Source organism: Eublepharis macularius, chromosome 6, assembly GCF_028583425.1.
Source record: "Eublepharis macularius isolate TG4126 chromosome 6, MPM_Emac_v1.0, whole genome shotgun sequence".
Lineage (NCBI taxonomy): Eukaryota > Metazoa > Chordata > Lepidosauria > Squamata > Eublepharidae > Eublepharis > Eublepharis macularius.
The window spans coordinates 114,527,616-114,553,716 of record NC_072795.1 but is presented as its reverse complement, the minus strand read 5'-3'; the positions used below and the strand labels follow the sequence as shown (position 1 = coordinate 114,553,716).

At 43.0% G+C, this 26,101-nt stretch overlaps 1 protein-coding gene and 1 pseudogene across 1 annotated transcript in view; one reads left to right on the top strand and one right to left on the bottom strand.

The window, feature by feature from the left end:
• Window positions 1-1,758: 1,758 nt before the first annotated feature.
• The window catches only part of HK1 (hexokinase 1), a 46,182-nt gene continuing 21,839 nt past the window's right edge, over window positions 1,759-26,101 (top strand). The window contains exons 1-4 of the mRNA XM_054983060.1: window positions 1,759-2,004; window positions 14,145-14,307; window positions 15,956-16,104; window positions 25,287-25,406. Of these exons, the coding sequence (XP_054839035.1) occupies window positions 1,942-2,004; window positions 14,145-14,307; window positions 15,956-16,104; window positions 25,287-25,406 (495 nt within the window). The 5' untranslated portion in view covers window positions 1,759-1,941. The remainder of the gene's footprint in view (window positions 2,005-14,144; window positions 14,308-15,955; window positions 16,105-25,286; window positions 25,407-26,101) is intronic.
• LOC129331932 (cytochrome c, somatic-like) lies at window positions 4,181-4,694 on the bottom strand (annotated as a pseudogene).

Genomic DNA, 26,101 nt, shown 5'->3' with positions numbered 1-26,101 from the left:
CTTTGTGAAGGATCACTTTAGATTGGCCATTATCTCGTTCCTTGCTTGGAAGGGCTAACACACCCTTAATATATGAGGGAACCAAGGAATGTGGTCCAGCAGCTATTTGGCATTAACTAGCAAACCTGCCAAGACTTGCTGCTCCTTGGAAACTCAGGAAATTTGTTTCAGATTTATTTCCATGCAAAACAAGTGTGTTACACTGAGAGAATGTGGAAATTAGTTAATACATAAACACACAATTGCAGCTTGAGCATATGCACGGCTTTTTTTCAGCGGGAACACGGTGGAACGGAATTCCAGCACCTCTTAAAAATGGTCACATGGCCAGTGGCCCCACCCCGATCTCTAGACAGCGGGGAGTTTAGTTTGCCCTCTGCGCTGACGAGCGGAGAGCAATCTATGATGCATGGCCTCCCCCTCCCATGCGCGCAGGCGCCAGAGAGATGGTGGAAAGCGCAATTGTCTGGGGAAGGGCAATTTCCTTGCCTCGGGAAATCATCATAGGGCTCTTCCCTGCAGCAACTGATAGCTGTGCATTTACTCCACTAAAAAGGCACGTGGAATGCAGTCCTATGCACGCTTACTCGGGTATGAACCCTACTGAAAAGAGGTGGTGGAACTCAAGACAGCACAATGACCTCACTTTGGGCCAGCTGGAACAAGGGGTGTTTTTTTTAAAGTTTAAATTGCTCTTGGTGAAAATGGTCACATGGCTGGTGGCCCCGCCCCCTGATCTCTAGACAAAGGGGAGTTTAGAGGGCAATCTCAATTCCCCTCTGTCTGGAGATCAGGGGGCGGGGCCACCAGCCATGTGACCATTTTCTCTGAGGGCAACTCACTGAGTTCCACCACCTCTTTTCCCAGAAAAAGCCCCGAGTGTATGTATTCCGTTTATGCACAAGCATGCACAGAGTTCAATAGGGTTCATACCCGAGTAAGCGTGCATAGGACTGCATTCCACGTGCCTTTTTAGTGGAGTAAATGCACAGCTATCAGTTGCTGCACGGAAGAGCCCTATGATGATTCCCCGAGGCAAGGAAACTGCCCTTCCCCAGACAATCGCGCTTCCCACCATCTCTCCGGCGCAACGCAGCATGGGAGGGGGAGGGGAGGCCGTGCATCATCGGAGGCTCGCCTGCGGGTCACGTGGCACCGACTCGGGCCACGCCCACATTGCTCAGCACTTAGACTGCGGGGAGGCACGTAGCGATCTTGGGCGCAACCAGTTGCTCGCGTCACGCTTTAAGAGAAGAAACAGCCCTTTAAAAAAAATGTACTTCCCAGGCGCACACATTATTCTGGCAGTGGCAAAGCATCCCGGGGAAGAATGTTGCAAAGCGAGCGCGCTCGGAGGCTTTCCGCAACCCCTCGATGCCGCGCCGGGCTCCACACGCGGGATGCTTTGCAAATGCAAGGGTCGCCCCTTGGCTGCGGTCCCGTCCCTTAGACCCCCGGGGCACGGCTCAAGAGCGGCCGGCTCCTCCGGAAAGCTTGAGGGATGCCTCCAGCATGCGTGGGGAGGAGGGTGACGTGCGCTGAGGCATGCCTTTCGGAGCGGGCCAGACGCGCGCCGCCGCCGCCGCCGCCGCCTGCCCAGAGAACGCAGCCGGGGCTGTCCATCAGCCGGCGGCTGGAGCAGGCTTCTTCCCCGCGCGGCCGAGCTCGCCGTGAACAGCCAATCGCAGCGCAGGAAGTGGGCAGGCTTTATACTCTGTCACTATCGCGTGGAGGGAAAGGGAGAGGGGGGAAAAAGCATCTTTTTTCTTGCCTGGTTGGGGGGCGAAGAATATTGTACTTGCAAGCAGCCGAGAGAGAGAGGGGAGGGGGGAAAGGCGCCAACGGATCCCCTTGCATCGGGCTTTCCGAGATCCCTGCAATTTCCCCTCCTTTGTGTTGGTCAGCAGAACCCCCGCGAGAGGTTTTTTTGACCCAGCCAACATGATAGCTGCTCAGCTTCTGGCCTATTACTTCACAGAATTAAAGGATGATCAGGTCAAAAAGGTAAGACCCGAACGGACTCATTTGATGCCTGAGACTCAGCACGTATTCTGGCTGCTCGACAGCGTTGTGGTGGTTAGGGGCGGGGAAGGGTGTTTTTTTTTTAATGTAAAATTTTGCGCATAAAAAATTGCACCGGGGATTTTAAATCGGTCTAATTGATGTCCCGTTTCTTTGATCGTGGAGGTTTGAATAGCAAAAGTGGGACGCGGTTGGCTCTTTGCGACACGCGCTGCAGTGTCCTTGAAAGAGGATGTCGATGTTCCATCCAGAAAATCCAGTCATCATTTCCTCCTCCCAAGGCCCGCGGTGGAATTGCCTGTCCAACGTTATCCCTGCCCGTAATCTTCTAGGAAGTGGCCGTGGGAAATAGCAATACCTCTTTCTGGGTCTGGAGATTCAAGGCCTACTTATTTCGATGCACACATCGAACTATTCAGGCTTCTCTTGGTTTTTGTTTTGTGATGCACAATAGACAGTCGATCAGGTGTAGTTCCTGTAGCTTGCAGTGATAACATTGAGGTTGCAGGAGGCCTCGTGAAATTAACCAGTAAGGCGGAAAAAAATGGGAATCATTTGATTGATATCCCAATGAAGTTGGAGATGTATTTTATGTTCTTTATCACCCATTTCGACCTTGACTGCATATGGCCTAAGAGGTCTTTTAAGGTCACCGAGTGCTTTCAGGGTGTTAAAAGGTATGGGATTGGGCCTCTCCCGGAGCACCAGGCCGAGCTATTCGCATGCTAATTTCTCGGGCACCAGAGGCAGAGCTCATGAACAAGTTTTGCAGAAATAGTACCATTTCAAGAACATCAAGATAGATACGTATTTTTCTGTGCTGGTAAAGATTTCTGTATTTTAGGAATGTGTGGCTGTGTAATGCCATAGCTTCTTTAGAGGGGAGAGAGCTGATTATTGCAACCAGGAGACCATGTTAAATTGATTGCTTCCGTGCAAGGCAACCATATGAATAGACGTTTTAAATTTATTTCAATAATATTGTGTTATTTTCTTTTCTGTGATGGACGTTAGTCACAAAGATGATTATACAATTGTTTGCAGAAAAAAAAGTGTGCTTCACAAAACTGATATCAAAACAAATTCCATTACGTGTAATCACCTTGGTATATGACTGAGATTTTGCAAATGTCATGGCACGTGGAATCTTTTTGGGAATGTGCTGATTGGAGATTTTAAAAAATTATTTTTTTTAGAGTGGAGGCCCACTTGAAAATGTGCAGCCAGTGTTTGCAAAAGCCTGTAGCGTCCAGGGCATGGTGCTGCTGCACACTTAAGTCAACTGTCCTCTCCCTTTGTAGTTTCTTGTTCTCATGTATATTACTCCATCATCTGAATTTCCTTCTGCCTTTACACAGTCGCAATTAATTATTGAAGTGTCTGGTACATGCATTGTGCTTTTCTTTTTGAAGGAGCAATATATTCTGGGTGTGGTGCTCAAATGTAAACAGAACTTTAAAACTAAAACATTTCCTATAAGATGTGATACCTTACATGTTGAAGCAGTTAAAAAAAAAAAGCTCCAGGCTCTCAAATTATGAGGTAGGGCTTTCCTAAGGAGTTGTTAGGAGTATATGTGTTGTTAGGGCTGGTTACATTGGTTCTTTGACACTCCACTGGATGGGAAAGGATCAGGTGATAGACTCTGCTCATCTGGCTGTGATATTCACACATATTCCTCATTAATTTGGCAATAGTAATATAGGGAAGTGGCTCTCTGTCTGAAGGTGAGGGACCCAGTTAGTGCAGGAAGGACGGCTTTTCTTCTGGCTGATGATTCTGAAATATTCAGTTAAATTCTCCTGGAATCTTGATATTGAGAGTTGTCATTAACTCCATCATTTATTTTGCCTTATGCTAACCATCCGAGGGATTAATCGAAGCATTGGCATTTCAAGTCTGAGCAGCGAAGAGTCATCTTCTTCTGATGTTCCTGGTATAGCTATGGATAGCTTTGCCTCCATAGTGTCTGTAGACCAGAGAAGCTGCTGAACTTTGGGAAAAGGTGGACTTTGGCTCTACTAGAGCAATGCAAGGATCTTTTTTTATAATTGGAAAATATCAGCTTTTATTTGATGTTTCTTATTTAATATCTAATGAACAAATGGTAGCACAATAATGAAACACTGGTTGCTGCATAAAACTGGAAATTATGTTGTCATGGGCTATAATAATATTTCATGAAGAAGTTGCTTTTTTCCAAGTATGTCATAAGATCTGCTCTGTCAGTCTTCTTTTTAATACCAGCAAAAATCATTTTAGTTCCAGGAATGTATTCTTTCAGATTCTCCATATGTTCCATCAGTGTATTTTCAGGCAATACTTTTATTCTTGTTGGCATCTGAATAGGAAAATCTAGCAGCTTGTCTCATTTTACGGCCTAGAAGACCCCAAAGATTTGGGCCCATCTTGTGTTTTCCACCTTTTCCTACTGTATGGCACTGAGAACATTTTTGAACAAACAGCTTTTTACCCTTTTCAACATCACCCATGATGTTATGCCGCCAAAGTTAAGGCACCCTGGCTCAGCCTCTTCCCAAAGATCAGCCCTAAGACTTCCTAACTGATCTGACTCGGATGGATGGAGGTCACCTCAGCACGACTTCGCCCACATCGAGCGATGGTGCGGCCAAGGCGAAGGGGAGAGTTGTGACACAATCGCAGTGCGAGGATCTTAAAGAACAAATGTGTCACTTGAATTGGTGAGAACATTGGCCTACCCAACCTTGAAAATTCTATGGGATAGCTAAAAATGGCTTTCTCTTTCTAGAGGTTACAGCATGCTTTTCTTTCTTTTTCTTTTTGGAAAATGGGTGTCTTATAAATGGATTGTGTTTATCAGTTTCCTTGTTACATTTGTCTTGACTGTAGAAATGATATTTCAGGAGGGCTTTCCCCTTTATCCTCATAACAACCTTTTGTAGGGTTGCCAGCCTCCAGGTGGTGGCTGGAGATCTCCCAGAATTACAATTGATTTCCCGGTGACAGAGATCAGTTCCCCTGGAGAAAATGGCTGCTTTGGAGGGTGGAATCCATGGCATTATAACCTGCTGTGGTCCCTCCCTTTCCCAATTCCTGTCCTCTCCATGCTCTACCCCTCAAATCTCTAGGAATTTCCCAACCTGGAGCGGGCAACCTTAACTCTATGGCATCATACCTTACTGAAGTCCCTCTCCTTCCCAAACCTCACCATCTCCAGCCTCCCCCCCCCCCTCACATCTCCAGGAATTTCCCAACCTGGAGCCGGCAACCCTAACCTTTTGGGTTAGGTTTAACTAAGATTAATATTGTAATCAGTTGTTTGCAGTCTTGGTGACCCTTTTTGGGTGGAAAGGCAACATATAAATGTTTTAAAGAAAATAAATAAACTGATGGCTCAAGGACACTCAGTAACTTTTATTGGTGAGCGGGTTTTCTAATACATGTCTCCATGATCCAAGTCTGGCTGCATAGTTAAATGCTGATTAATTTATATTTCTTGTCTGTGTTTAAAAGTTATTGTAAGATATTTTATCACAATACTAAGTGTGCCTCAGATTTTTTAAAAATGTAATTTTATATGTTAACAAGTTCACTAGTATGAACGTCCAGATTAGGTGTAGAAATTTCAGGGTGAATCACCAGGTCTTTGTAGATGTAGCATGATGAAATTTATGCTACAGTTATTTCAACACTGTATTAACTGCTACAGAAATTTTGAAAACAGCGTGAAGCCAAATCTTGAGAACGTGTGGTGTTTCTGCAACTCTTGTGATATAGAGTAGATTTGCATATTGCTGGCTGTGTTCATTTGCTTTGTATTATATCAGACATTTGACTTTGGTAGTAGGTCTTTTAAGAATGGCTAAACTTAAGGAAAGTTGATATTTGGAAAGTCCTGTGTGACAGATGTGTTGTGACTGCTGAATCCAAATCATGAGCTATTAAATGACAGATAATGTTTTTGAAGTTAGCATTTCTATGGAGGGGATTAATGACAATCCCCTCCCCCAAACAGAACTGCTTCTCAAGAAAACTGTTTCCTGGGCTCCTTCCACACAAAGGGGAGTTTTCCATGGTGGTCCTGTTGCTAGTTTCTTAATTATCACTTGAAATGATAATTTCAGACTCCACCGAGTAACTAGTTGTCCCTCCACTGTTTGCTGTGGTGTCCTTTCACACCTGAAGTACATTGGACCGCCCTTTCCCCTGTATCAGGCCATGGTTATGATTCTCTGCCCACCTTAAATTTTTTGGGGGGGGAATGCTTGTGTAGTGCTGCTCAGGAATAACACAAAGCTGAAATTCTTTTTCTAAATCGCTGCATTTGAATACTGCAGCTAAGGAATAACCCAATTACTGAATCCTTTGACAACCTGTGGAAAGATTTCTACACTTACCTCCCTTTAATGAATTAATTTATTCCTACATTTGGACAACATTTTTGGGTTGCCAGCACTGTGATGGAAAATTCCTGAAGATTTTGGGGATGGAGCTCTGGGGAGAGTGGGAAAAGACCTTATTGGGGTTTAATGCCATAGAGTCAATCCTCCAAAGCAGCCATTTTCTCCTGGAGATCAGTTGTAATTCTAGGAGATCTCCAGCCACCACCTGGAAGGTGGCAACTTTCACTTTAGGAAAGGCAATGGGGACTGTCACCTCCCCTTCCTTTTTAATGAATTAGGTTGGGCAAAGCAATGGGGCCAATTCCCTTCCCCCAGTTTATTAGTTCTCCCTAGATTACAGCTGCATTTCAGTTTTCTGGGTAAGCAAATTCTGCCCTCCCTCTGTGTCAAAGAACCTCTTTGCATTTCAGGTTAGATAGATAGTTCAAGCTAGTGTGGACTTTTTTTGGTTATGCTAATGGAAGCAAGCCATGAGTCCTTGACCCACCCAGTTCTCCTATCTCAGTGGCACACAAGCCTTATGTATTGCTTACAAACGTATGTGATAGCCGTCCCTCCCCAAAATAGAGATATGTGCATGAGAATCATTGAAATATGTATACTCAGATGTTCAGAGATGTTTGTGGAGTGCCTAATTGTGGCTTCGTATTTTTGTAGTTCAGAAATGGTGCTACAGTGTTGCTAAGTTTCCCAAAACAGTGGGTGAAGAATAGGTGAAGGGGACATCCCTTCTCAAGAAAACAGAAGATATACCTTCTCTTCTGGATATGCTCAAAATATAGTGGGAAAGATCACATATGCGCTCCCCGCCCCGTGCTCACGTTTGGGGCAGGAATGAAAGACAACATCATGTAGCGCCCCCCCCCCCCAACACAATGCTGGAGTTCCTGAAACAGAAAAAGCTTTGCGTGGAATCATAGAATCATTCTATTACACCCAGCCCTAGATGTACTCCTCTTCTTGTTACAACCAGTGTCAATTCTGGAGATTGTCCCGAGGCCAGAAATTTTGTATTAGGGATGATAAAAAGTCCTCTGTTGGTGCTAGCCTATTCAAATTTACTCACAATCAAGCCCCACTTAGTTCAACAGGACGTAGGCCTGGTCTAGACATGCAGCTCCCTGACCAGAGTGGCCCAGGTTAGCTCAGTCTTGTCGCCTAAGCAGAGTTAGCCCTGGTTTGTACCTCTAAGGAAGACCAGGATCGCTACATAGAGGCTGGCAATGGTAAAGCCACCCCTGTTAATCTCTTGCCTTGAAAACCCCTGCGGGGTCGCCATAAATCAGGTTTCAGCTTGACAGCACTTTATGCAGCAGGATGAGGTGGAAGAGCGAACTGTACTACCTCAGGCAACTGAGGAGGAATGACATTGTTCCCAGTTCCACTGCATGAATGATTCCCTGTAAATGCAAAACTAGATAGCAGGTGAAGGGCTAGGCTGGAACCTTTTGCTTTTGATATGCTAATTTTTAATCTGCAGGAAGTTGGTACATAGAGGACCGTCAAAAGGTGGCTTTCTACACCTAGTATCATGTAGTTAGTTTATCCTGTGGTGTCAGAATTCCTCCACCTCATTCTATGGCATATGTAGACCAGGCCTTAAAACTGAATATTCAGGGAAGGATAGACTATCCCTGAAAGGGGCAGGCTCCCCACCCCTCTCCTTCTGGGAAATGCATTTGTGACATCTGAACAGGCTGTCTTTAGGCAACCCTCAGATGGGTTGCTTTTCTGCCTTTGTCAATGGTGTTAAGCCACTAGTAGGTGAGTGGATGCTGTAGAGAGCAGCCATGGGGTTGTTCTTCATATGGTGCATTGTGACATCCTCCCTGATGGATATGGATATTCATGTTTGATTTACTTGAATGAAATTCCAAGGGTGTAAGGTCAGGCCCCATACCAAGTCAGATAAAATTTTCTCCAGCCTTCGCTTTTGGTATGCAAAGGTCCTTGTTTGTGTTTGTCAAATAATATCATAAAAACAATTTTGTCCTGAGTTGTTCTGTATAAGCCTTGCTACAGAGTGAATCATATCCTGACTTACAGTTACCTGAATCTGCATAATATGCCCACATTTATAGATTCATGCAGGCAGTAACAAAATTGGGTGCTCATGTAAAATGGATGCTTCTTCCACAGACTAGTTATATTTATAAGTTAGTGATAAAGCCACGCAAGGAGGGTTTGGCAACCACAGTCTCAGGCACACAGTAAACTCCATAGAGACATATCAGGGAGGGAGGCCTTGTGCTGATGCCTTGCTAACCTACATTTTACCTTGTTCCGTTTTAGAATGATTCGGACTATACCAAAATGGGTGTTTAGTTATCTCAGAAGCTAGTTTGACTTGGGGGTGGGATATCCATGTTTTAATAAAAAGCATAATTGTCCAGTCATTTGCCTGTGGAAGGCTGGGTTAAGAAGGTTGTAGAACCTGGTTTAAGGAGTGCATGTAGATAAGCTCCAGGTTCAATTCTTAGCAGCCCCAGTTAGAGAGGGAGAGTGTCAGATCACATCTTAACAACGGAGAGTGTGCCAGCATCAGAACCTAACAACAACCAACAACCAACCACTATCACTACCAACATTCAATTTATATACTGCCCTTCAGGAAACTTAATGTCCACTCAGAGCAAATTTACAAAGTATGTTGTTATTATCCCTACAACAATCACCCTGTGAGGTGGGTGGGGCTGATAGAGCTCCAAGAAGCTGTGACTAACCCTATATCACCCAACTGGCTTCAAGTGGAGGAGTGAGGAATCAAACCCAGATTAGAGTCCTGCCGCTCTTAACCACCACACCAAACTGACTCTCCTGGAGAGCCAAAGTAAATAATACTATGCTAGATGGAGTGATTCCACCCCCCCCCCCCACACACACTGTATAAAACAAGTTCCTATATGAATTTGTCTTCAGCAATGAAACTCTTGTGTGTTTGGAACAGCCTGTGGCTCTGACATGTCATGTGACTCTTTTGAGCACAATTCCCCAGTGCAGCACCTGCCCCATGATTCAGGAAAGTGGACAAGGCTGTTGTCCTGTGGGGCCTATGGTTGACAGATGGTTTCCACCTTGAAACACCCGCTGCTGAAGGAATGGGTAAGCCACAAGCCTCCCTGAGGTGCAAGCCTCATGCCTGGGGTGGAAGTAGATGTAGCTGTTTTGACAGGTGATAATTGTAAACGTGGCTGCAGAGTGAGTGCTTCTGGTATACGGTTGTGTCTGCTGCTTGGGCCCTGTCAGTGATTGACCAAGCAGCACCAACAAAAATGTTAACCATGTTAGCAGGAAACTCCTTCAGAACTGTGAGGAAACCAGCTCACCTGTTTAGTAATGATGGCCAATAAAACTGAGTACTGTGGCCCAAGCCTCTGTTAAATCAATTAATGTAACTTGACTTCACAGTTGCATTTCAGCAGCTACATATTCTCCCAAATAAATGAACTGTTTATGGGATGTTATGAAGCTATAATCAATGTAGTATACGTGGTTTTTCAAGAGCTAAGGCATTAAGTTATTGCTAGGGTGAGCACTGAAAAAAATCTGGGTCTGGGTTTCAGGGATAAAAAAAATTCCCGGATCCCTGAAATCTGGGTCAGATTCTCTGACCTGGGATTTAACTGGCCATTATTCCCTATGGGGAAAATGTCCCAGGGGAGGGGGATTTTAAACAGTCTCCACCAAATTTGAAGGGAACCCATTCCTGCCTATACTTTGTAGACCCCCCAAATTTCAGGAGGATTGGATCCCAGGGTCCAATTCTATGAGCTCCTGAACAAGCTGGCCCCAGCCACTCCCCATTTTTTCCTATGGGGGAAACATTTCCAAGGCGTTTGAACTCCATGCCCCGCCCCCTTGCTTGGGATTTGCTGGTTTGATACTACTCCTTTGCAAGCCTGTTGTCTAGCCAGAGAATCCCAATATCAAACCAGAGAATCCCATTGGGGTTTCTTCCATTAGGTTTCATAACATTGTAAGTAGATGATAAAAAGGGCAATATAATATCAAATTGGATGGATGACACTGTAAGTATGCCAGCCAATTTGAAAGAAATAAAAATCACCTGAACTTCTGTTTACTTATTAAAAAGTGTCAGTTTGTGAAATGTCTAAATAAAATGTAACATCTAACACAAAAATCTAAAAATCTAATCTAAATGATGTGACATGGAAAAAAGGAAATACATTTTATTGGATTTGTTGTGATGTATTATTTTATTAAATAAATACAAAGAGAGAAGACTTGGGAAAATTGACCTTGTGAGTATCTGATGCTACAAAGGTTCTGAAACTGACCGACCACATACGTCAGAGGAAGTGGCAAGATACTGAATGTGCTGGATTAGGAAGATTATATAAAGTTTAAAGGAATCATTGAGTTGGACCTGCCATGCAATAATGGAAGAGAAGGGTTACTTAATGCCGTTGTTTGTGCAAGAGCTACTGTTAAGGTCAAGCAGTGATTTTTCATTTCTGATGAGTATCAATATGGTTTGATTGAAGAAAATTGATATGGGGGGCTGACATATATACATTGCACAATAACTTGATTAAGTAGAAACACAAGAGAGCGTACAGTCGATAACTCAAGGGCTACTTGTGATTAGAGATGGGCATGAACCTGAATACGACCCCAAAAAACCCACGAACCAGTGGTTCGTTGAAGCTCGTTTCCACGAACTTCCACGAACTGGTCTACTGGTTCGTTTGGTTTGTATTAAAGGGCAATGCCCCTTTCCGTGCTGCTGCAAAGCGGCAGGGAAAGGGGCAGTTTAAATGGCCATTTCCTGGAGGAAATGGCCATTTAAACTTTTTCTGCTGCTTGCAAGTGGCTGATCCCTTTAAACTATCAGATGGCAGGGGGGATCCCCTCCTTGCCGACTCCCAGCTGATAGTTTAAAGGGACCTGCTTGCCAGCGGCAGGGACCTTTAAACGCCCAAACCCCACAAACCCCAGCCCCCCAGCCCTCCACCCCCACCCCAGCCCCACACTTACCATGTCTGGTGGTTCTGCAGCTGTGGTCTCCTCCTCCTCCTCCTCCTGCGAGGGGCGGGAAGGCCGTTTTCGGGGGCTGGGGGCTGGGGCTGGGGTTTGTGGGCCGTTTAAAGGGCCCTGCCACTTGCAAGCGGCAGGAAAGGGCTCTTTAAACAATCAAATGCTCCTTTCCTTGCTGCTGAGCAGCCGGAAAGGGGCATTTAAACCCCACGAACCACAAACTGGTTTGCGAACTTGCCCCAGTTCGTGGGAGTTCGTGGTTCCTGGTTCGTGGAAACTTCATGAACCGCGAACCGCATGGTTTGGTTTTTTTGTGGTTTGTGCCCATGTCTACTTGTGATGACTCACTTGTGTTTCTGCCTGTGTAACAGCTCTTGTGTGAGTGGAAAGGTCCCATGTGATTTAACCTGATGTGTTATGGAGTCTTTCTTCCTGGCACTGTTTTGTTGTGTTTTTAAAAGTTTTTGTGTAATTCCAGGCATCGAGAGAATAGAAGAGCAAGATTCGAGTCCAGTAACACCTTAAAGACCAACAATATTTTTGTGTTTTAAGCTTTTGAGACTCAAAGCTTCCTTCATCAGGAAAGACTAGAAGCTGCTTGCTAAACTAGCTGTAGTAGTAGCAATAATAATGACGGCTTCTGCCCATTCAAAGGCTACCATAATTCAAAATTGTAGCAGTCTTTCTCCAGTAATCATAATGTCTAGAAAGTTTTTTAAAAGGGATCATTTTGATTTTTCAGAAACATGTGGTGCTTGAATATATGTACTACTTGCAAGCTTAAAGATCCTGTTTATTTATTTAGAAAATATACATTATACCCCTAAAATCTCTAAATATTATGAATGGCCTATTAAGTTTTAAAAGTAGGAAGTTAGTTTGAGATGAATTTAATAATTAATTGCGCAAAGCTGTTTTTAGTTGCAAAACCTTGGAACTGGTAGGCAGCTGAAAGTGCTCTGCAACAGCTTTTTGCATCAAAGTGCTGTTCTTATCCCTCCTGTCGCCTCCAACAGATTAATCTGTATTAGATTACAGCATATTATAGCATGATACAAACAGAGATTGCATTACCCGGGGTGTCAGGAAGATGTCCACAGGACATGGACATGTAAGACGTCTCATTCAGAATAGCAATATACGTCATGCTTATCATGTATTTGAATGAGTCTCCAGTTCTAAAGATGAAACGATATTGGAAAGCATAAAACGTTCTTCTCACTGTAAAATAAACTGGATTGTGTAGCAGCCGTTTTTGTTCTCTGTGGCACAATGCTCTCTAGCACTGATGTGGCCAGTAAAAGGAAGTTTCGCAATGTGCGAGTTGTGGCTTCAATTCTTTGTCTCTCTCCACGTGGTGTTTGGGGTGTTCATTTGATGGTGGGTGGCAGGTATAACTTATTTTGAGACCCACTAACAACGTCTGCTATATTTCAGGGCTGCTGCCTCCCTGTGATGTATCCTCCAATTAATGATGCCTGTAGTTTATTTTTATCCAGAGAAGAACTGAGTCTGTTGTAGGAAAATAGCAGGGTTGGGGGAGTCGTCATGCGAGACCAGTCTTTCAATACCGTGTGCTGAATGCAGAACTGCTAACAAAGATCTATATAACCAGGAAAAGGGCATGTAATGTCTCAGAACTATTATTATGTCCTGTCATATCATATGTAGTTTTATTCCAGTTTATTACCATTGTGTTTCTTGTAAAGCCTAGTTCATAATTCTGCAGCTGGGTTACTGGAATATGGTTTGTCCAGGACTTCCCTTGACAGTGATTTAGAATCTCGGGGAGGCACTTTAGCTCAGTAGTAGAAAATACGGTTTATATTTTATTTAAGTATTTATATCCCGATTCTATCTGAAAAGGACCTATGGAAAAAGATATCTGAATTAATTCCTGGCGTCTCCAGTTAAAGGATCTCAGGTAGGAGTTAGGAAAGATTCTTCTCTGACTGAGACATTGGAGAGCTGCTACCAGTCTGAGCAGACAGCGCTGAATTAGCTGGACAAAGGCAGATTCAGAAGATCATATAAATTTCAGTGAATACAAAAAACTGTGGATCAAGTTGCACAGCAGTGATCCATTGTGTGTACTTACTGTTTCTTGCTTTTCTCGCCCAATTTGAAGTGCTGGTGGTCGTCTATAAAGCCTTAAATTGCTTGTGATGAGTATATTTAAAAGACCAGCTCAACGCTGTGTGAGATCCAATATAGTACAGTGGTTAGAGTGTCAGATGAGGATCTGGGAGAACCAGGTTCAAATCCCTCCTGTGCCACGGAAGATCACTTTGTTGACCTTGGGCCAGTCATGCTGTCTCAGTCTGACCTACCTTGCAGGGTGATTGTTGTAAGGATAAAGGAAAGGGAAAGCCAGTTTGAGTTGTCACTGGTGAGAAAAGCAGGGTATGAATAAATAAATATTTTGGTTCCATTGTGACATTTGACTGGGAATACCATGTTACACTTACCATTCACTTTTTCAGGAGACAGATATTTTTGATGGCTTTTTCTTAACTCAGAAATTCCCTCCTTTGAAGGTTTAGCAAAGGCCAAGTGTAAGTGCCTTCTGGAAGTGATCTAATACTTTCCCGTTCATATTGGCCTTTGGTGAGCAAAGTGGATTCGATGGTGATCAGCTGATGTACTGAGGACTGTAACTGATGTAAATGTTATTACCTGCCTTGTTACTCATAGCATCTTGCCAGATCTGACCTGTGTTTGTTTCTCTCTCCTCCTCAGATTGATAAATACCTCTATGCTATGCGACTCTCTGATGAAACTCTGTTGGATATTATGGGCCGCTTCAGGAGGGAGATGCAGACTGGGCTTTCCAGAGACTTTAATCCAACAGCGACCATCAAGATGCTGCCTACTTTTGTGAGGTCTATTCCTGATGGCTCAGGTAAGGATTTTGTGATGCGCTGTTGCCATTTGTAAACGCACCTGCTGTCCTCAAACACAAAAGAGTGCCTTTATTATTACAGTGAGTGCAATGTGTGTCGTGGGCTACACTTGGGTTCCTGGAGAGAAGCAGTGTGGGGCAGTGAGTAAGAGTGTTGGATCAGAACCGGGGAGGCCCAGGTTCAAATCCTCACTCCTCCATGAAAGCTTACTGGGTGACTGTGGGCCAGTCATACTTTCTCACAAGTGGGTTGTTAAGATTAGCCTTAAATTTTGTGACTATACAGCTGAAGTACCATTTCACAAATATTTCAGACAGGTAATAAAGTAGGAAGACCTTCTATTTGAGATGCAAACTTAACCTGCAGAAGCTTATGTTTAACCCGAAGAAAAGCATGTACGTCTTGTTGATAGGGATGCCGATTCTCAGTTTGCAGATGGCATTCATTTGCTGCATATTGCCAGAGAGGACATTTCTAAAGTGCAGCATTTGTTTGAAGTGTATTTCAGGGTTCATTTGCTGTTGAAGAAGGCCATCTGCGCTAGTGTTTATTTTCCATTTTGTTAATGGTAGTGGCTCAGTTTAAACAAATGATGGGCTATAATGATGAAGATTATTTGTACATTTAACTTGATATGAGATACTTGTACTGAATGGTGAAGTTTAATTGTTTTCATTCATAGAACATTCTAAAAAGTTGTCTTCAGGCTTGAAATGACATTAGCCTAAGAATCTTTGATGTGCTGAAGCATTGTAGTGCGTGACCAGAAACGTATAGTCTGTGGTCCCTTGCAACATTATAGGGATTCTGAAGGCATAATTCTTGGTGTGCATCTGAGCATGATAGAAGAGTTGTGATATAAGAGGTTTTGGAGTGCATCTCCTAAACTACATACTGCTTTGTCACTGCTCCCCATTCCCAAATTTGAGCTGTTTTTGTAGTCAGGTGAGCAACAAAATTATATTCTTTTGAACATAAGGCATTTTGACCATGTAGATTCCCAAATGGAGGAGTTCATGTCTAATTTTTCTTTCAGAAAATAAACAGCCTCCTTTGATCATTTGCTGTGATGATGCGGAGTCACAAAAATACCTTGAGGTGCTGAACAGTCTTTTTTAAAAAAGTGGAAATAATGAATTGGATCCAGCTAGCTTTTTCACACAGTCTCACCTAATTTCCCTCCTTACTACTCTACCTGTTCTACATGGCTTTTGTCCATGTTGCTTCTGTGATCCTCAGCATAGCTTTTTGGGTGGTCAAAGGGCACCCCCTTCCCTTTTTCATTAGCAGAAAATCTGGTTGGATACAAACCTGTGTGTATATGTATTTATTCCCCATGTACATGATCTTCAGTGTTTATTTAAGTTGGGTATACAATCATGGTTTTTATCTTCTTCCAAAAATGGTATTAGTTGGTTATCTCTTCTCTAAAGCTGTAAGGATTGCTATCTTTGTTTGTTTGATCTGATAGACTGGGGCAAATGTCATCCCTTGGGCTGATCTAGTGTATTTGCAATGTCAAAAGGTAATTGCTGATAGTAAAACCGTCAGCGGCTGAGTACATTATTTTATTTAGTTAGTGGTGAAAAGCCACAACAGATCAGATCCGTTTGATGCTTAAGTGGTGACCTGTCTCTTCCAAAACAGAGAAAGGGGATTTCATTGCACTGGATCTTGGTGGATCTTACTTTCGCATTTTGCGTGTGAAAGTCTCTCACGAGAAAAAGCAAACAGTACAAATGGAAACAGAGATTTATGACACTCCAGAAGATATCATGCATGGCAGTGGAACACGGGTAAGGATCCTTTTCAAGAGCACACTGTGTTGAATGCTTTTTTAAAGTTTTCCCATCACATTTATTAAGCCAATTTATCTATTTAATTTACTGTACTTTGTATTTTAAATCATATTAGCTAGTTATTGAATATTCAAGAAAACTAAAATACTAAACTTAGAAATAATTGCTTGTAAAGTTATACTTTAACATCAACTTCTTTGCTATATTTAGTTTAGTTTTTCTTTTAAAAGACCTCTTACCCCTCCAAAAGTTACATAGTGCCTTAAGCAGCATAGAGGGAGAGATGAATGTCATTTACCCTTACCCAACACTCATGTCTGATGGGCTTCCAAGACAAGGAGGGGAAAGTAAACCTCTCCACCATGGCCTTATTTCTACCCTCTGAATTGTACCTTATGTCCTTTTCTGTTCAGAGGCCCAGGTTTCCAGATCTGGGGCTCTGCTAAATACCTAGTTTAGCCTTCAGTTACCTCTTAATATATATTTATAAGTTCTGGATAGGTTAACAATTTAATGTAACTATGCATATGTTATTGAAACCTTAATTCTTTGAAGTGTTGTCTCAGTTATTTACATTCACACTTGACTGGTCTTCAAAAAATGGTATGCAAATGTGTTTTTAAAAGAGATCTGCATCGCTAACTTTAGGTATTTTAAATACTGTGGTTGATTGGGATTAGTGAAGGGATTTGGAGCTGCATCTCTGTTCTTAGAAGGATGTTTTCTTCTTTTACCTGTTTAGCCACATTCCGCACTTGAGAGGTAAGAAATTGGTTGGTACAACTTTAATTAAACCCAAGGCAAATCAGTTCCTGCTCTCAGGTCTTAGGAGAGTTTGGGGGTGGGGGAAGTGTTTTAGACAGGCTCTTGACTAAAATTCTCAGCAGACTAGGCATGGAATTCTTAGAAGCTCTGACAGTTCAAGGGAAGAGCCAGCATATCCGGCTAGGATCTGGAAGATCCAGGTTCAAATCTCCAGTCTGCCATGGAAGCTGACTGGGTGACCTCAGGCCAGTCACTCTGTCTCTTCCTGACTTATCTCACAGGGTTGCTGCTGTGAGGATAAAATGTAGGAGAGGAAACTGATATGGCAAGCTTTTGGATACCCCTTGGGGAGAAAAGCAGAGTCTTAGTATATCAAATTCTCAGCATGGCTGAATCTGTGGATATTTAAACCCAGAGACTGGACTCATGAACAGATAAGATAGACCTTTCCTCAAACCTAAAAAAAGCCCCAAGTTTGCAGAAAAATGTGAAATCTAAAAAAATTTATATTAGCGAGTTGGTGGTGGAGAGAGCCGTCAAGTCATAGCTGACTTAAGGTGACCCCTAGTGATGTTTTCATGGCATGAGACTAACAGAGGTGGTTTGCCATTGCCTGCGTCTGCAACCGTGGCCTTTGATCGAGGTCTCCTGTCCAATTACTAACTAAGGCCAACCCTGCTTAGCTTCCAAGATCTGATGAGATTGAGCTTGCCTGGGCTATCCAGGTACATTGGGGAGTTTAAAGCGTTGAAAACAATGGAAGCAGCACCTGTCACTTTAAGAAACAAATGTCTTCAGTGGCTGTTGCTAGGCAACTACAACAGTATTACCAGCCTTCAAGCCTTAGTTTCTGTTAGTAAAAAGCAGCAGGAAAGAGCAAGGTCCTTTCTAGCACTGTTTTGGCCTTTGAGGGAGGACTTATTGGCCCACCAGCAACTACCAGGAGACTTGCTGCCTAGGCCTAGCTGCTTGCTACTGTCAACAGCAGCAACCCCATGGAAGTATAGTGATTAATGTTTCAGGCAATGATCTGAGTGACCCAAGGTTGAATCCCTACCCTGCCATGGAAGCTCTTTGGGAGACCTTGGGCCAGTTGCACATTCTCAGGTTAACCTAGGATTGCTAACCTCCAAGTGGGGCCTGGGGATCTCCCAGAATTACAACTGATCTCCAGATGACAGTTTCCCTGGAGAAAATGGCTGCTTTAGAGGGTGGATTCTATGGCATTATACTCTCTGGAGGTCCTTCCCCTCCCCAAACCCACTATTCCCAGTCTCCACTCCCAAATCTCCAGGAGTTTCCTTAACCTGGAGTTGGTAGTCCTAGCTTATCCTACCTCACAAGGTTGTTTTGAGGATAAAATGGAGGAGAGGAAAATGTTACTACCTGCTTTGGGTCTCCATTGGCGTGGGCATGGGGAAACAGGGTATAAATGAAATAAATAAAACTGAAGATGGAGGGGCAGATAAAAGGTGTGTGTGTGTGGGTGGGAAGGTTAGAAGGAAGCAAGGAAAGGTTGCCAGGATGAAGAAAAGAGGAAATAGTGTGAAGAGGGGGATACAGGAGAAAGTGAGGTGCCCCCGGCAAGTCCTTGTGGATTCCCCACTGCCCATGGACCATAGTTTACCTAGGCTACCAGGGGAGGGAAGGAGGGAAAGCTGAATACAGGGGAGAAGATAAAGGTAGGTTGGCTGATAGGTGAGAAGGAAAAAAGGAAGCAAGAAAAGGGAAGAGTCTATGGCGGTTTTCAGGGAAAGGAAAGAGGAAATATTGGGGAAAGAGGGCAGGAAATACCCCCCACAAGTCCTTGAAAGCTGCCCACTTGTAAATAGATGATACTTGTAATGCAGGAGGCATGTTAAGTGATCTGCCAAAAGGCTGTTGTGCCTTTTGACAATAGTTAGATCTGCATACCAGATGGAGCTTTTCACAGCAATGGGATAAAGTTTGTCATCGGCTAATATCTCTGTTCCAAGCTAGTGCAAGATCCAAAGCTGCAGGGACCCATTGAAAAGGTGGCAACTTGCCATCCTGTGGCCCAGTTCTCACAGATGAAGGCTAAACCTGTGTCTAAACTACACTTTTCCAGACTACAGGTAGAAACTGCCGTACTTGGGAAGTTCTGGTTCCGGTTTGACAGTGGAGGACACTCGTACTCTGCTCTGCTTAGAGGCTGCTAATTTTAACTTCTAGAGGCTTTAAAACATCTTTTCCCCTCTTTTTTTCTCTCTCTCCTTATTCTCTGCTTACGTTTCTTATCTTTATTTTGTAGTTCTTATAATTTCAAAGTAGCTGTATAGCTACATAGACTTAGTTTTAGCTCCACCCCTCGCTTATCTATATTAGTAGAGTGAGGAAGTGGGAGTGGAATTTAAAGAAATTAAAAAGAAATCAGGGGTTTGTTAGGACTTCGGAGGGTGATGATGATTTTTGACTTACGCTTTCTAAGTAGCTCTTAGTAGCTTAATTAATGGTATGCATGCTGGTTTACATTTTAAGTATTGCTGTTTAATTGGTTCCTAATTGGAACCAACGCTGCTTGTTAAGATTGCAGCAGGAGTAAAGTAGAGTATGTGTGAATGAATGAGAGAAGCAGACTTGCTGAGATGCAACTTTCTCACCTCACCTCTTTGCCTTCCGACCTGGCACACTCAGTTTAAATCTTGGCTGCCTTTCTGCCCTGTTGTGAGTGGCTGGACGTCCAGAAGTGCTTTGAAGATCAATTCATTGAAAAAGTCTGCTGCCCTAGTCAAACAACTCAAGCAGCAGGCAGGAGCACCAGGAGTTCTGTGCAGGCAGATGTACCTCATCCATTTCAGTTTTGGGGAAAGCTCCATACATGCTTCACTTGCTTGCATGATGAACTTCCTTATACTCCAGTGGTTGGGGCAGCCTCTGTTTCTGTGGGCTCCATGTGCATACCGGAGCACTATTTGCAGAGCTTTTTTTTTTTTTAGTTCTCAGACTTCTTTTAGCCCCATCATCCCTTATTAAGCCCCCTTTCATTTAAATATTTCAACAATATATTCCAACAATTTGTTATTGCGAACAAAGTCTGGAATATATTTTGTTTGTTGCAAGAGAATTTCTGGACCCATATCAGTAAGGACTCATGACCGTTTGCCCTGGTCGGTGATCTCCCACTGAAGCTAGACAAGGGGTGTGTGATCTGGTTCATTTTCTCATACCTTACTGTGCCATTTGATGTTAAAGCCCATCAAACGTTTCTGAGCCACTTGAGATGCTTGGGGATCGGGGGCCCTATGTTTGTGGTCTTATAAGACATTTGATACCTCTGCAGAACTACTGCCTTGTTCCATAGGATTTTACCTGTGGGGGATTACAAGTTTCAGTTTAGTCTCTGTGGGACCTCTGGGAGAGATTCTTTGGCAACATGGACTGCAACATCATCAGTCTGCTGACTGCCAGCTCTATTTCTGTTTGTCCTCAAATCCAGGAACAACAGGGAATTCCTTGAGTGTATATGCTAGGGTGCAGTTATGAGCCGGCTAAGGACTAACAAATTGCCATTCTGGTTTAATGACAGAAGAGATAGCGATAAGGCCCCCAAATTGGTGGGACTGCGGTTTTGTCAACCCTAGATGGGGATTCCTAGCCACAAAGTGCATACTACGGAGGGTGCACTTGCGCCCTGCTGGCTGTCAGCTAAGGATATGGCTTTGGTCATCCACGCTTTATTGTGCAATCCTCAGCAGAGTTACTCCAGTCGAAGCCCATTGATTTCAATGGGCATAGATTGGTGTAACTCTGCTTAGGCCTGCACTGTTAATAACTCTTCAGGGGGGTGACTGAAGTGTATACTTTAGGGGCTGCCTTTTAAGACTGTTCAGAAGTCTGCCAAATGCTTCATTTTCAGATTCCTTGCTACCATCATAGTTTGCTTAAATTCAGGCTGTGTTGTGGCAAAAAAATACTTATCTATAGTGTAATATAGGTAGATCATTGGTAGTGGAACATGCCATCAAGTCACAGCCATAGTGATGCCGTAGGGTTTTCAAGACGTGATACACAGAGGAGGTTTGTTGTTGCCTGCCTTTGTGTAGCCACCCTGGACTTTTTTGGTGGCCTCCCATTCAAGTGCTAACCAGGGTCAACCTAATATAGATTGATCAACCTAATATAGATAGATCATTGGTGGTGGAACATGCCATCACGTCACAGCCGGCTATAGTGATGCCATAGGGTTTTCAAGACAAGTGATGCACAGAGGAGGTTTGCTATGGCCTGCCTCTGCATAGCAACCCTGGAATTCCTTGGTGGACTCTCATTCAAGGGCTAACCAGGGTCAACCCTACTTAGTTGCCAAGATCTAATGAGATTGGGCTAGCCTGGGCCACCCAGGTCAGGGCTAATATAGATCCTTATGTAACCAATAATGTTTCTCTGTGTGATGATGATGCAGTCTGTGTTGCCAAACCATGAAAATTCAAGCAAAAGTTGGTATAGACCTAACAGTAAATTCCCATGGCAATATGATGCTTTGATGCATTTTTAAGCTCTATTATGTTCTTAAGGTTAGGCAATTTGGGCTGTATTGTTTCCATACTGTCATTTTTTATGTTTGGGGGTTTGTATTTTGTACTCTGTGCATCATTGTTTCTCTTCTTGTTCATATCTTGCATTTGGCCCAAATTAAAAGACTTTCTGATTTTGTAATAAAGAATTCTCACCTTGCTTCTTCATGGGGAAGTTGCAGAGGCCACTTTGAGTGCCATTTTTATAGTAGTAAACATTTCTGAATGAACACAGCTCTTGTTCTAGCTTAAGTGCGCAATGTTACGTGTTTGCTTCTGGCCCCCTTTCAAAGCTTTCGTGCTGACCTTTAAAGCCCTTTAAAGGGCCTGTAAATCTTGGGTACCATCTTTCATATGTCTGGATTTTTTATTGTATTTGGATGGTGTTACAGGTGTTCTTTTTGGAAAAGAATGAAGTTTATAATAAACAGACCCTCCCTAAAATGTTCCTTGTAAATGTTCACATGGGAGTCAGGATAGTTAAGAACAAACTTTATCGCCTACTAATGCCCGTGAGCCCAGCCTGTTTAAATTCTACTACTTCAGGTCTCTGCCTTTCCGTCTGTACTCCGCTAGTGCTGTAAAACGTTTCCCTCTTAAATAGAAGGGAAATCCATAGCAGTTGATACATCAGTGTGTAGGCAAGTACGTTTTATGCTTGCAGTCTGAGGATTAAAATTGGGAGCAAAGACGGCATGAAGAATTATTTTTAGTCACTGTGCTACAACCTGAACTATGTGTTGGGAAATCCTCAGTTCAAATATTTAAATACTGACCTCCCTTAAAGAAGGATTACTAAGATCACACACGAAGTGCTTTGAACGCTCAAAATAAATATGATTATCTTGAAATGAGAAGTGTGTTAAGAGGATTTAACACTTATATATAGTTTAAGAATTAAGACAGAATCACATATATTTATGCTAAATTAATGGGGGGGGGGAGTTGTTTGTGTTTCTGAGACCAATGAAGCCCCTTCACCCAATTGCTGTATTTGTTGTACAGCTGGGAATATAATTTTAAATTAAAGTTTTTTCTCTTTTGCTCTTGCACACATACGCACACCTACATATTGTGTTACATTTTGCTGCCAACAACTCAGGCTGGCTGGCTGGTGAAGGCCCTGAAAGGCTAAAGGAGTTTCGTCTGCTGTCTCCACTAAGAGCTCCTGGGGGAGTTACAGGTATTGGAATCTGGTAACAACAATGCTGCTATTCGGTTACCCCACCTTACACTATCCATTACCATTTCTCTTGCTTTTCTCTTAAGGCCCAGCCTTAAGTAATGGGGTCCTGAGTCACAGCAGCATGGCTCATGGGCCTGGAGGCCTGTTAGAAGGGCTGTTGGACACCACTGTTGTAAAACTGTCTACTCAGGGCAAGCTGGTCCCAGGCTTGTCTGTGCTCTTCTAGCTGTTTTGCTCTAAAACATCCCCCCAGCTGCTTCAGCTTGCAGATATGGTATTAGTAATATGCCTGAAAGAGTTACGTTGGTTTTGATTACTCTGGAAGGTCAGGTTTGATGATGCCGTAGTCAAAGGAACCAGTTTGTATCTTGTTCTAATTTCTGTTTTGGGGAGATAATAAAACTCTGATTTCTGCGACAAATACCTATATTCTTGCCTTAACTTTAGTAGTTATGACACGTAGATTATATGAATGAACAGTTATTTTAAGTTTAAATTGAGAGTCTGTGCTGGATGGACTGTGAAAATATATCCGAGTCCTACTGTTAGGAACCTTAAAGTCAGACTTTTAGGAGCCACTGGTCAAAACGTTCAGAGCCCTGACTCATGACCTAGGTGTATTTTACCAGTGAAATTCTTCACTACGAATTAGTGATTCTGTTCTTAGTGAATCTGTTAATGAATCTGTTATTGATCATTTGATTTTAAGAAGCTTTATTTGGCCTTTGCCTACTTGTCCAACAGGTTGGTAAAATAAGATAATTTATGCAGTAATTTAATACGGACAGTCTCATTAGCGATCAAGTCAATGACATGTGGCAGTGGCTTTCAAATTTTTAGCTCCAGAGATCAGACAATAGAACTTTCGTCTTTTGTTGCAAGCTCACTTGTCAGTTATTATATTTGAAATGGGAATAAAACATTTATGTGCAGTCCTGACACCAGAACCCATGTCACATGGCTTGCATTGTGTCACCATCTACTTTGAAATTTGTAGTGAATTTCTGGCCGTTAAAATCAAACAGAAGAGGAAATAAGGAGAGCCGTGCTGGATCAGATCAAAAGGCCACAGAGGCCAGCATTCCATTTCCCATAGTGGTTAGCCACATGCTCTTGGAAGGCCAAAACGAAGGGTTTGGAGGCCAAAGCCTCTCCGCTTTTATTGCCCTCTAGCAACTGGTATTCAAATGTACCCGGCCTCTGAACATGGAGGTTCCACTTAGCCATCCTGGCGTGCGCTTAGGACAGTCCACCACAAGTATTGAGGGGAGGGACAGAGCTGAACAGCAGCGCCCCATTAACCCGGAATAGGACTGGGTATTTGTTTACATGGCATAGGCCACAAGTAAAATGTAAGGGACCTAGTACTGCATGTGTCTTATTGCTGATCCAGATGTTAACTTGGAAAATAATGGTTGGCCCAAATGTCACTGAGCTTTTGGTTGGCCCCTTGAAAGGGTTTGGGAATAATTCACAGAAAGTGAGCAAATCATGATGTAAATAAAAAGGATATTTTTGATAAAAAATATAAAGGTTTGAGTTTTTTGGTTTTGCTTGATGAGCAGTTTGGAAGAAGACGTATCTGGAGATTTTCTGATGCGCCTGTCTTGACCATACTGTTGTGCTGCACTGCCCTTTCCCACATTAGCACCATTGCGCTGCTCTTGCCTGTTTCATAGCATGAAGGAGTTGCAGCATTAGTCATATACAGAGCAGTGGATAGATTGCCTGCATACTGCTGCATTAAAAAAAACAACCATATATGTGAACTATTAAACAGCATCCAGGTGTGTGCTTTTAAACTATGAGTGAAGACATTTTGTTGTGCATGGCCTTTCCCTTGTGCAAAAATTGCCCAGGCTTGTAAATATAGCTACTTGGTCATAGATATATTAACCAGTTGACAAGCATCTTCATATACAATCTTCTATGTATAGTGTAAAAACTTATCAAAATGTTCCATTTTAAAGGCTTGCATCTGGGATAGACGTAACGTTCTGATCTGCTAACTGGGGAGAGCAAGTTACAGCTGTGCCAGGCTTCACTACCGTATTTATCATCCCAGTGATTTCACTGGGACTTATTTCTGATTAAATTTGTGGAGAATTGAAGCAGCCTTTTTATAATAAATCCTGTGAGAATAGTTCACAGAAAAGCTTGCTGAGCATCATGGCTCAAAAGGAGGATTTTTCTCCCTACATGGCCATTTATTAAAATACATATCAATTGCTTTCTTTCTTAAATGCTGTTTATAGGTAGATCATGAGAGGGAGGGCAGGAAGGGTTATATCAGTGCTTAGTTCTTGTGGCCCCTTCTTACATGCCCTGGGTTATGCCAATCATCACCTTGGGGGTCAGGAAGCTATTTTTCCCAGGCCAGTTTGGCTAGGGATCCTGACAGTGTTTTGTCATCTTCTGGGCATGGAGCAGGGGTCACTGTGGGGGGGGGGGGTGGGGGGAGGGGAGGGGAGGTAGTTGTGAATTTCCTGTATTGTGCAGGGAGTTGGACTAGATGACCCTGGAGGTGCCTTCCAATTCTATGATTCTATAGCACTGCCGCCAAAATAATGTCACTAGTACGGATTCTTTAACTACATTTTAGGGTCCCTCCCCAAATGACGTTTATGAGGATGGAGGCATAAATAAATTTTCATCCAACTCTCTAATATAATTTTATTTCCTTGCTTTCTTAGCTTTTTGATCATGTTGCGGAATGTTTAGGAGATTTCATGGAGAAACAAGAAATCAAGGACAAGAAATTACCAGTCGGTTTCACATTTTCTTTTCCATGTCGACAATCCAAGCTAGATGAGGTAAGAGCATATTAAAGGTTTAATATAGAAAAGCTGTGTCAACGTTCTGATAATGGTGTTTGACATAGTGAAGCTGCTGAGCCTTGATAAATGACTGCTGTTGTTGACTATGATAATGCTATTGTTGAAATATTTTATACTGAATGGGAGACACTTGAATTTAAACTTCGTCTTCCAGGCCTGAATTATATTTGGGTAGGTGACCACTCAGAAGTTCATTCTTAACTACATACGGAAGTTTGGTAGGTAGCCATGTTGGTCTGCTGTAAAACAGCAGGATTTGAGTCCAGTGGCACCTTGAAGAAGGGAGCGCTGACTCTCAAAAGCTTACACTCTGGAAATCTTGTTGATCTCTAAGGTGCCACTGGACTCAAATCCTGCTGTTCTACGTGTGGACGTATTTGCCTTAGATTCTGCTTTGAATTCCACTGTTAAAGTTTGAATGAAAATATGCGCAGGGATGCTTAAGCATGACTTCTGTGATTCCGTAATTGTGGTGAATCTAAAATGGTGTTATCACAGTTGCAATGAAGGTGAGCAAGTGGGTATTCATGTGCTTTTGATACACAGGTTGCTTTTTCCATGTGGACTTAGGCAAGTCTGCATGACAAGATTTGACGGTGAAGTGGTTCATAGTTCATTTTTAACAGAACCGGAAAAAATGGGGCTGTAATGAAAAAAGTAGCACATTGTTT